The sequence below is a fragment of the Psammomys obesus genome, unplaced genomic scaffold (assembly GCF_907164565.1).
Source record: "Psammomys obesus unplaced genomic scaffold, mPsaObe1.curated_primary_1811, whole genome shotgun sequence".
Classification (NCBI taxonomy): domain Eukaryota; kingdom Metazoa; phylum Chordata; class Mammalia; order Rodentia; family Muridae; genus Psammomys; species Psammomys obesus.
This window is the reverse complement of record NW_026594428.1, coordinates 15,125,372-15,137,628: the sequence shown is the minus strand read 5'-3', so window position 1 is coordinate 15,137,628 and position 12,257 is coordinate 15,125,372. Positions and strand designations below refer to the sequence as shown.

General features: G+C 40.3%; 1 protein-coding gene across 1 annotated transcript in view; it reads right to left on the bottom strand.

Annotated features, from left to right (window-relative positions):
• Dnah5 (dynein axonemal heavy chain 5) overlaps positions 1-12,257 on the bottom strand; it is a 298,260-nt gene that overhangs the window by 215,699 nt on the left and 70,304 nt on the right. The window contains exons 21-22 of the mRNA XM_055619009.1: positions 12,156-12,243; positions 1,392-1,525 (exon numbers count right to left, since the gene is read on the bottom strand). Of these exons, the coding sequence (XP_055474984.1) occupies positions 1,392-1,525; positions 12,156-12,243 (222 nt within the window). The remainder of the gene's footprint in view (positions 1-1,391; positions 1,526-12,155; positions 12,244-12,257) is intronic.

The window sequence follows — 12,257 nt, the reverse complement described above, 5'->3', positions numbered from 1 at the left end:
GGGAAATAGTAAGAGCTGGAGGGGACGGGAACTCCACAAGGAGAGCATAGAACAAGATAATTTGAACACAGGGAACTTCCCAGAAAATCATACTCCAACCAAGGACTATTCGTGGAGATGTCCTGGAACCCCTGCACAGGTGTAGCCCATGGCAGTTCAGTGTCCAAGTAGGTTACATAGTAATGGGAAGAGGGACTGCCTCTGACATAATCTGATTGGCCTGCTCCTTGATCACTCCCCCCTGAGGGGGGGGAGCAGCCTTACCAGGCCATGGTAGAGGACAATGCAGCCACTCCTGATGAGAACTGATAGACTAAGATCAGAAAGAAGAGGAGAACCTCCCCTATCAGTGGACTTGGGGAGTGGCATGCATGCAGAAAGGGGAGGGAGGGTGGGATCGGGAGGGAAGGACAGAGGGGCTTATGGGGGGATACAAAATTAATAAAGTGTAATTAATAAAAAAAAAAGAAAAACTAAAGTGGGGTTGGGGGAAGCAGGCTGAAAGAAAAAAATTGAACTGGCTTTAGAGCCAGTCAGAATGAGTTCTTATTGATGGTAGTAAAATTATAATACTGTTTCATCTGAATTCCATGTGGAAATACATATAAATGTTCGTGGGATGTTTTATAAGACTTGCCTGTCCAAATATAAGAACACATGGTTTCTTTGCCAGGAGGTAATTCCTGGACTGGAAACAGCCAACCCCTGAGTCTAGTGAGAAGACACACTGGATAAAGTACCTCTGCTCAAACAGTCCTGAGTTTCTGCCCCCAGCATCTGCAGTATGCCTGGTGCTTTAGGCACCTAGTGGTAAGAGTGCAGTGCAGGGAAAATCCCAGGGGCCTGCTGACAGCCAGTCAACCCACGCCGAAGGAGGGGGCAAAAGGGTGAGCCTCTGGTTCAGTGACCAGCCCTCTCTCAAAAAATAAAGTGGGATTCAATAAAGGAAGCCACAGAAACCTCTGGCCTCTGCATGTCCACAGACAGGCTAGTGTACCTATACAAACACATGGATGAACACACACACAAACACTGACTACACATCTTACTCTGTTTTACTGTTTGAAGGAGAACTGAGAAACTGCCACATCAGTCTGAGTTGTGAGCTTGAACATAACAGATTTTTTTAATTATATTCCTTTATGTTAACAAAAGAGGTTAAAGACATTAACCAGAACACAATATGAAACAAGGAGTTCACAGCTCTCTTCCCAGTTCATTCTGGAGTAAAGGGTCTTCAGTGAGTGTGCATTCATGGAACACAGACAAGATGCCTCTGGTTACTGGAGGGAGCTATCAGGGATGAAATCAGGATGCATGCAGGGTTAGCTTATGATGGAGTTCGTGCATGCGCTTGCTGGGCAGCCCAGGACCCATGTTAACACACATACCTTCTTGGTGGAGTTGATGATTGTGCTGAGCACAGATACTAACTTTACAATCTCTTTGTTCTCAGAAATATTCTTATAGTAATTCTGGGTTTGCACAGGAATGGGCAAGTTTACAGATGCTACCTCCAGTGTTTCTGAAAGCAGAAAAGAAAAAAAAGAGAGGTGTTAATAATAGCCTATAGAACACAGACTATCAGAGTTTCTGCAATGATAAAAAAAAACTTAAAATCTACATAAAAGCAATGAAAACAGTAGAGAAATTGACAACCTTCCCTGTTTTGGAACTGATTAATCAAAGTCTGCGACAATCCAGAAAGTGTTTCTTCAAGAAGACTGGTAACCAACAGGCTACAAGACATGAAGAAAGAATCTCAGGTGTAGAAGATACAATGGAAGAAATAGATGTATCTGTCAAAGAAAATGTTAAATCTAAAAAATTCCTGACACAGACTGTCCAAGAAATCCAAGACAATATGAAAAGACAAAACCTAAGAATAATAGGTATAGAGGAAAAAGAAGACCCCCTTCTCCAAGGCCCAGAAAATATTTTCAACAAAATCATTGAAGAAAATTTCCCCAAGTTAAAGGAGAGGCCAATAAGAATACATTGGGCCTACAGAACACCCAACAAATTTGACCAGAAAAGAAAATCCTCCTGCCACATAATAATCAAAACAGTAAATATACAGAACAAAGAAAAAATACTAAAAACTGCAAGGGAAAAAGGCCAAGTAACATATAATGGCAAACCCATTAGAATCACACCTGACTTTTCAACAGAAACTATGAAAGCCAGAAGGGCCTGGACAGATATCATGCAGACCCTAAGAGAACATAGATGTCAGCCCAGGCTACTATACCCTGCAAAACTCTCAGTCCTCATAGACGGAGAAAACAAGATATTCAATGACAAAAACAAATTTCAACAATACCTACACACAAATCCAGCATTACAGAAGACACTAGAAGGGAAAATACAACCCAAGAAAACTAGCTACTTTGAAGAAAATACAGGAAATAATTAACCTTACTACAGTAAAACAAAAAGCAAACAAGCACACAACCTTATGAACACAGCCAACATCAAAATCAAAGGATCTAACAGCCACTGGTCATTAATCTCTCTCAACATCAATGGACTCAACTCTCCAGTAAAAAAGACAAAGATTAACAGAATGGATACGTAAAAAAAACCCAGCAATCTGTTGCATACAAGAAACACACCTAAGGCACAAAGATAGACATTACCTGAGGGTAAAAGGTTGGAAGACGACTTTCCAAGCAAATGGACCCAAGAAACAAGCAGGAGTAGCCATTCTAATATCTGATAAAATAGACTTTCAACCAAAATTAATAAAAAGAGATGGGGAAGGACACTTCATACTCATCAAGAGAAAATTCCACCAAGAAGACATCACAATCCTGAACACCTATGCCCCAAATACAAGAGCACCCATATTTGTAAAAGAAACATTGATAAAATTAAACCACATATAGATCCCCACATATAGAAGATATGAGAAAATGGAAAGATCTCCCATGCTCATGGCTTGGCAGGATTAACATAGTAAAAATGGCCATCTTACCAAAAACAATCTACAGATTTAATGCGATTCCCATCAAATTACCAACACAATTCTTTACAGACCTGGAAAGAAAAATTCTCAACTTCGTATGGAATAACAAGAAACCCAGAATTGCTAAAACAATCCTCTACAATAAAAGATCTTCTGGAGGTATCTCCATCCCTGATCTCAAGCTGTACTATAGAGCAACAGTTATAAAAACTGCATGGTACTGGCATAGAAACAGAATGGTGGATCAATGGAACCTAACAGAAGACCCAGAAATAAACCCACACACTTATAGACACCTGATTTTTGACAAAGATGCCAAAACCATACAATGGAAAAAAGATAGCATCTTCAACAAATGGTGCTGGTCCAACTAGATGTCTGATGTAGAAAAATGAAAATAGATCCATATTTATCACCCTGCACAAAACTAAAGTTTTGTGGATCAAAGACCTCAACATAAAACGGGACACATTAAATCGGCTAGAAAAAAAGTGGGGAATACCCTAGAACTCATTGGTACAGGAGAAAACTTCCTGAACAGAACACCAACAGCACAGGCTCTAAGAGCAACAATCAATAAATGGGACCTCATGAAACTGAAAAGCTTCTGTAAAGCAAAGGACACCGTCATCAAAACAAAGTGACTACCTACAGATTGGGAAAGAATCATCACCAACCCTTTATCTGACAGAGGACTCATATCCAGTATATATAAAGAACTAAAGAAGCTGAAAAGCAACAAACCAAATAATCCACTTTAAAAAATGGGGAACAGAGCTAAACAGAGAATTCTCTGTAGAGGAATATTGAATGGCAGAGAAGCACTTAAATAAAGCTCAACCTCATTAGCCATTAGGAAAATGCAAATCAAAACAACCCTGAGATTTCACCTTACACCCATCAGAATGGCCAAGATGAAAAACTCAAGTGACAACACATGCTGGAGAAGTAGTGGAGAAAGCGGAACCCTACTCCACTGCTGGTGGGAATGTAAACTTGTACAACCACTCTGGAAATCAATCTGGCTCCTTCTCAGACAAATAGGAATAGCGCTTCCTCAAGATGCAGCCATACCACTCCTAGGTATATATCCAAAAGAGGCTCAAGTACACAATAGGGACATTTTCTCAACCATGTTTGTAGCAGCTTTATTTGTAATAGCCAGAAGCTGTAAACAGCCCAGATGCCCCTCAACCTAAGAATGGATGCAGAAACTGTGGTACATCTATACAATGGAATATTACTCAGCAATGAAAAATAAGGAAATCATGAAATTTGCAGGTAAATGGTGGGACCTGGAAAGGATCATCCTGAGTGAATTGTCCCAGAAGCAAAAAGACACACACAGTATATACTCACTCATATAAACATACAACATAGGATAAACCCACTAAAATCTGTACGTCTAAACAAACTAAGCAAAAGAGAGGACCCTAAATAAAATGTTCAATCCCTACCCTGAAAGGCAAAGAGGATGGACATCAGAAGAAAAAGAAAACAGGAAACAACCTAGGAACCTGCTACAGAGGGCCTCTGAAAGCCAGAAGAAGAAAACAGGAAACAACCTCAGTACCTGCCACAGAGGGCCTCTGAAAGCCTCTGCCCTGCAGACTGTCAAAGCAGATGCTGAGCCTGATGGCCAACTGACGGGCAGGGTGAATGGAATTTTATGTAAGAAGTGGGAAATAGTAAGAGCTGGAGAGGACAGGAACTCCACAAGAAGAGCAACAGAACAAGAAAATTTGAACACAGGGAACTTCCCAGAGACTCATACTCCAACCAAGGACTATCCATGGAGATAACCTAGAACCCTGACAATGCAGCCACTTCTGATGAGAACTGATAGACTAAGATCAGAAAGAAGGAGAGGAGGACCTCCCCTATCAGTGGACTTGGGGAGGGGCATGCATGCAGAAAGGAGGGGGGGATGGTGGGACCGGGAGGGGCTTATGGGGGGATACAAAAGGAATAAAGTGTAATTAATAAAAGTTAAATAAAAAATTTTAAAAAAATTAAAAAAAAAAAGAAATGCTGGGTTTCAGAGGCAATAGCAAGCTCTCCATGCTGAGATGTGCTCTTCTGTTCTCACTGTTTCCTCTCTGGCTATGGGACAGCCTTACACATTTGTAGTCTTGGATTCTGATAGTTATGCTAACCCGCCTGACAGTACCCCATGGAGGGGTGTAACTAAACTTGGGTCTCCTTGGCAAATTCTGAAGAACTGTTATTAACAGGCATGGCTGGAAGCTCCCTGCATGAACTGGACCCAAAGAACTGATATTTGCCTAGTTCCTGAGTCAGAACTACACTGGATGGAGAAAGTAAAAGCTTTAGCCACACATCATTTTGTCAAAATAAAAGTTAGATACATTCACAATCAGCCCCAATCATTTAACTTCATCAGTATTTAAGACAATGGTATTAGTTTGGGGTGAAGAAAATTCCAGTGCATGGGTTTGATATGGTGAAAGTAAAGAGAAACCTGGGTGATGACAGTGACACAGAAGACTCTGGGAAGCCCTTGAAAGCTCTAAAAGTCCACACAGAGATGGAACTGCAAGCATGCCCAGGAATGATAAGGAAATATCCAATCTTTATCTCTGGCTAACACTGAGGCAATCCTAATCATGATGTAAACCTTGGGTAGTGTTACTATGCTCCTCCACAGAATCCCAATGCAAAGGGTGAATCTTTGGGCTCAACAAAGAAAGGGCGGTGTCCACATAATCCTTAGCTGGCCCCTAAACAGCCAGACATTACCACAGCTGATGCTACGTATTTTTCTGTAAAAATATGAGTTTTTACAGAATTCATCCGTGGAAGTCAAAGTCGATGCATGATGTTCTTCTGGTGCCTAGCTAGCTTTTAGTTTTCTTTTATTTTGTTTTGTTTTGGGTTTTGTTTTTTTTTTGGCGGGGGGGGTCTTGGCTTTTTTTTGGTGGTAGTAGGGTTGGTTGGTTGGTTGGTTAGTTTTGCTTTTGAAGTGCTAGAGTTCAGCACTCTGATTTTCGTTTTTTCTTTTCTAATTTTTACCTCAGTCTCAAGAGTTCCTCCTTTTTATTACTTTATTTTTTTATTTTTTAATTACAAGTTTTCCTCCCTCCTCTGACTCCTCCCAGATCCACGCACCTCCCAACCCAACAACTTTATCTTCTCTCTCTCACCCTCTGTCAAAAGAAACAGAATCAAAACAAGAGAGCAGAAGACCAATGAGACAAAATATGCCAAAACAAAAAGTACACACACACACACACACACACATAAGAGTTCATTTTTTGCTGGCAAACTCTTCCTGGGCATGGGGTCTGCCCTGAAGGGTGATTAATATAGCCAGTGATACCCCATTGGAGATAACTGATTTTCCTTTTCCTGGAAGGTATAAATTTCAAATAGCATCTTGGTTAGGAGTGGGACACTGTGTTCCACTTCATTATCTCCATGCTGGGACCTTGTCTGGCATGGACTTGTGCAGGTCTTGTTTCTGTGAGTTCATATATACATCCATCCTGTTGTGTGATCAGAGGGACATGCTTTATATAATTCAAATCCTCTTAAATTAAAATGTATCATAAGTTGATTTACAGATTCAGCATATTCCTATGATATTGTTTAGACTGCTTCTTCTTTTTTTTTTTTTTTCAGAGAAACTAACAAACTGGTCCTAAAATTCATAAAGAAACATGAAGAATCCAGCACAGTTTAAGTGAGTTTGGAAAAGATTAAAATGACATGGGACTCACAGTTCCTGAGCTTCCCCACCCATTGGGGGAGCTAACCCCACCCCGTGGAGTTAGATAGGGTGGTGGGGTGGGCATATTCCTCCCTGCTGTAGCCCTGTTACCTTGCCTTGCCCCCACTCAAACAAATGAGTGGCCCCCAGGACAGCCTTGATTACATGCCACGGGTCACAAAAAGAGAATGGCATGAAACATAGATGGGGGCACTTTGGAAGAAAAAAGAGTGATGGGAATGGAATAAGAAAGAATAGAGAGAAGGAACTTCGAACAAAGACTAATATAGATGCATGAACTGTAAGGTAAATAGATGAGTTTTGGAAGCTAACTACAAAGCTATATTAGTAAAGACAATGTCGCACTAGAATGCGCATGACCTGAGGTTCTGGGCATACACCCAGAAGACGCTCCACCATACAACAAGGACACTTGCTCAACCATGTTCATAGCACCTTTATTCGTAATAGCCAGAATCTGGAAACAACCTAGATGTCCCTCAACAGAAGAATGGATAAAGAAAATGTGGTGCATTTATACAATGGAATATTACTCAGCTATTTTTAAAAAAAGAAATCATAAAATTTGCAGGCAAATGGATGGAACTAGAAAAGATACTCCTGAATGAGGCAACCCAGACCCAGAAAGACACACATGGTATGTACTTACTTGTAAGTGGATTTTAGCCATATAATACAAGATAAGCATACTACAAAGCACAGACCCAAAGAAGATAAGTAATAAGGAGGACCCAAGTAATGATGCACAAATCTCAATAGGAAGGAGAGACAGAACAGACAGAGGTAATGGCTGAAGAGAGGGAACAGGAAATGGGGCACAGAGAATTAAGACAGTGAAGATCAGACCTGAGGAGAGCAAAGGCAAGAGGACAGAATGCCAGTAGAGAAGAGAGAAACTGAGAGTGGGGACATTTCTGTGACAAGCTGGAGACCTAAGTCAGCGTAGGCTCCTTGGACTGTATGAGGGGGATTCAAACAGAGACTCCTAATAGCAGTGATCATAGAGACTGAAGAGGACATCCTCTAACTAGACTAATCTTCTAGTAAAGGGCAGCAAACACCAACCCACCCACAAAACTTTTACCCAACATTTACCCTGCCTATAAGATGTGCAGGGATAAAGATAGAGCAGAGATTGAGGGATTACCCAACCAATGCCTGGCCCAAACAAAGACCCACCCTATAGGAGAGTGCCAACCCCTGACACTATGAATGATACTCTGTTAAGCTTTCAGACAGGAGTCTGTCAGAGTTGTCCTCTGAGAGGTTCTACTCAGTAGCCCCTCAAAACAGATGCTGAGACCCACAACCAAACATGGGGCAATGCGTGGGGAGCTTTGGGGAATAGTAGGAGGAAAGAGAAACAGACCCAGAAGTGACAGGAGCTCCACAAGAAGACCAACAGGGCCAACTAAACAGGGCCCAGAGGGGTTTGCTGAGACTGAATTATCAACCAAGAACCATGCATGACTGGACCTAGGTCACCTACAAAGATGTAGCAGATGGGTAACTTAGGCTTCAAGTGGGTCCTCTAGTACCAGAAATGGCAACTCACTTGCTAGTTTTTAGATCACTTTCCCCTGGCAGGACTACTGCCTTAACAGGCCACAGTGAAAGAGGACATACTCAGTCCTGATGCAATTTGCTGAGCTGGAGTGGGTGGGAAAGGGAGCTCTCCTTTTCTGAGGAAAAGGGGAGGAGAGAGAAGAGAAGGAAAGAAGGTGGGACTGGGAGAGTAGGGAGGGAGCTACAAGGATGCAAAGTGAATAAAATAAATAAAGATAAAAAAAAGTCTAGGAATAAAGCTTTGGATTTACATGTCTATTTAAGTGAGTTTCAAAAAAGAACTCAAGAAAATTCAATTATAGATTCATGATTTCTTCGTTTAACAGTGGTGGTACAAGTGCAAGTATACACCCACATGGAAAATAATGAATTTGAACTCCAATTTCACTGAAAAATGAAATAAATTTATATTTCATAGACTGAAATATAAATGCTAAGCTATGCATTTTAAGAATATAAATTCTCCTAACCTTAATGCTAAGCAACTGTTTCTTAGATACAAATAAAAATGTAGCTAAATAGAACTTAAAACTAAAATTTTATTCTCCAAAAGACATCAAGAAAGTGAAAATGAATCTATAATGTAATAAAAAATTTACAGTTTTATTAAGAACATAAAAAATTCATGCAGAAATTTGAATGAATAACCCAACTTTTAAAAACATGAAAAAAAGTAATAAGATATTGACCAAAGATATGAACAAATGACCAAAAACCACATGAAAAGGTGCTTAACTTCACTTGCCACTGCAGAAATTTACACTAAAACTACAACAAAATAGCACTCTATCCATAGACAAAAAGCAGGCAAAAATACTCTCATAGCTCTGGAGAGAAAAGGCAACCCTTCCCCCATTGTCAGTGGGAAGATAAAATAGTTATACCTTCCAAAGTAGTCTGACATTTCCTCCATGTCAACCAGAAAATCAGCATATGTCCAGCAATCCTACTGTTTAGTATATCCCAAGAGACCAAGATAAAAAAAAAAAAAAAAAAAAAAATGTCCACATAAAATCTTGGGCGTGGAAGCACTTGGTACCCTGCTTGCCGCTTTTGCATGAGGACCTGAATCTGAATATTCTTCACCCATATCAACTCTGGGTTTGCAGCATGTGCTTGTAACGCAGCACTGCATGGTATGGGGAGAAACAGACAGACCCTGGAGCATTCTGGCCAGGCAGCGTAGCGAGCTGATGACCTCCAGGATCAGTGAAAGACCCTATCTCAAAAAACAGAATGGGGTGCGATTAAGAAAGACACCCAACATCAGCTTCTGACCTCCACATGTGCATGTACATGAGTACAAACACCTGCACACACATGTACACACACATAAAAAAACAAACATCACTACATATTTGGCAGAATTCTTTAAAACAGTGCAAAATGGAAACAATCTAAATCTAACTGCTCACCAACTTACTAATGCATAAATAAAATGTACTTTATCTGTAGTGTGAAATAGATTTCAATGATAAAAGTAAATGGATCCTATGTGCCTGCAATTCTAGCACTCAGGAGGTATGGGTAGAAGGACCTCAAATGCAATACTAGCCTGAGCTACCTAATGAGTTCAAGGGCCAGCCTCAGCTACACAGTAAGACCCTGTCTCAAACAGACAAGGTGTAAGGATGAAGCCAGCAGAGGACTTGCCTGGCATGCACAGGGCCTGGGGTCTTCTCTATGGAACTACAGTTAGGGAAATGTGACATGAATGCTTCATGCTACACATGAATTTCCATGACAAATGGAAAAATCAGCCACAGAACACCACACATAGAATGATCTATAGCTGTGGAAAGACGACAGTCTATGGCTACTGTTGGTATAATGTTCTTTTGAAATGTATACACCTTACCCTTGGTCATTCAAATGCTGATTTCTCTCCCCCACTCTCTGGTTTCAATCCGGACATTGCATTGTGATACTTTTTCTAAGCATCACCTGTCTCAACCCGTGTAAACATGACAAAATAAAACAACCAGCCACAATGTTGAGCAATAGAGAGGAAGGAATAGGAAGAAGAGAGGGAGGAGCCAGAGGACAAGAAGGTGGGAGGCAGAGGAGGACAGAAAGGCAGGAGCAGAGGAGAGCAGAGGTGGAACAAGAATGAACCAGACCTAAGATTTCACAAAAAGTAAGTATAATGGGTAAAATCTACATAACAGGAAACTATGAGGGCTTGGAGGTTAAGGATGGAGTAACTATTGCCCAGCACTGTGTTCTAGGTTAATTAAATAAATCCCAGTCTCTGTTGGTGATTTGGTTATACAGCTTTTTGGATTAACAGCAGCATTACTAAAAGATAAACCAATAGTAAATATTAATCGCAATCTACAACAGGCTACCAAGGGTTGTTGAAGAGAAAGAGGAAGAGAAAGCAAAATGAGTACTAATTGGTGTCAGGGTTCATCCTGAGATAATAAAAATGTTCTAAAATTAGACCATGATGAGATTCTGAGTATACAAAAAAAACTGTAAACTATACAGTTAAAGAAAAAGACAGCCAGGCTGTAGTCTGATGCTTCAGTTCTTTGATCATGTTTCAGAACATATTTTTTTAACCTCTCAGATTCATAATTAAGCATATTCTCAGTAGAAGACTCTGAATTTTAAATGACTCTAGGAACTAAGGCAATGTTATCAGATAAAAATAAATTGGAGCTAATACAATACTAGCAAGTACTTTTTTAGATTTATTTTTTAATTGTATGCATGTGTTAAGGGTGGGCCTGTGCACATGAGTGAAGGTGCCCACAGAAGCCAGAAAAGGGTATCAGATGCCCTGGAACTGAAAATGGAAGCATCTAACAGGGGTGCTGTGAACCAAAATCAGGATCTCAGCAAGAGCAAAATATATTCTTAACTGACGGGCTATCTGTCCAGCTCCAGACAATGTTTTTTAGTTTAAGTTAATAAGAGATAGCTATAGATAGACAGATAGATAGATAGATAGATAGATAGATAGATAGATAGATAGATAGATAGATAGATAGATAAACAGACAGAGGTAAATAAAGCAAGTTATGCGAAAGTTTTTCAGCTAACTCTACCTCCATCATTAGCGCTATTTCAAAGAGGCACTGGCTTCAGTTTCTTCCTCGTGGTTAGTCAATTTATCATCTCAAGGGAGAGCAACACCAACAAAATTATTCTGGGTCTGCTAACTATGATGCTGACTTAAAAGGCATGTGAGGACTGAAGATGACATCTGATGTCATTATCAACTTGGATGTTTGATGTTTCCCAGTTTTCCAGACTACAAATGAAAGCTGTGGGATACTCAGCAACACACAGAATGTGTTAACAAAATGGAACTCATAATGGGTCAAAAAATGTCTGTAACATGCCAGGAAATACTCATTGAGATGAAAACCAATTTCTCAGTAAAGTGTGAAATTAAAAGCATTTCTTATCCTCAGCCACTAATAGATCAGACCACACATCAGTTGTGTGCCAGCCATTGTGAACAATACAAGAGAAGCAGGAGATATTATGACACTAACAGATCAGTATGTGGATCCTAACGTTTTTAAACACAAAATGGGCTCAAAGATTAACACTCTGAATGTTCATGATTTGAAAACTGTGCAGGGTACAGGAGATAACATAAATCCCTGGAAACCCTTGACTTACAGTGACTTTGTTTTAAAAGTTGGGAAACATGGCTCAGCACTTGCTCGTTTTGCAGAGGACCCCAAATCACTTCACAGCACTGCATCTGATGCCTTACAATTGTCCTTAGCTCCAACTCTCTCATCAGGCCTCCACGGGCATCTTCATGTACATACACATATACACACACAGACACATGCACGCACACACACACGAGAGACTTCTCAATTTTTATAATTTTTAAAGCATATTTACCTTGCAGTTCACTTTCCTCCACCTCCACATCGGAATCACTATCTTCATTGTTCTGCACAGCAGCCATTTTTCTTTCATGCATCTTTCTCTAGAATGGTAAAA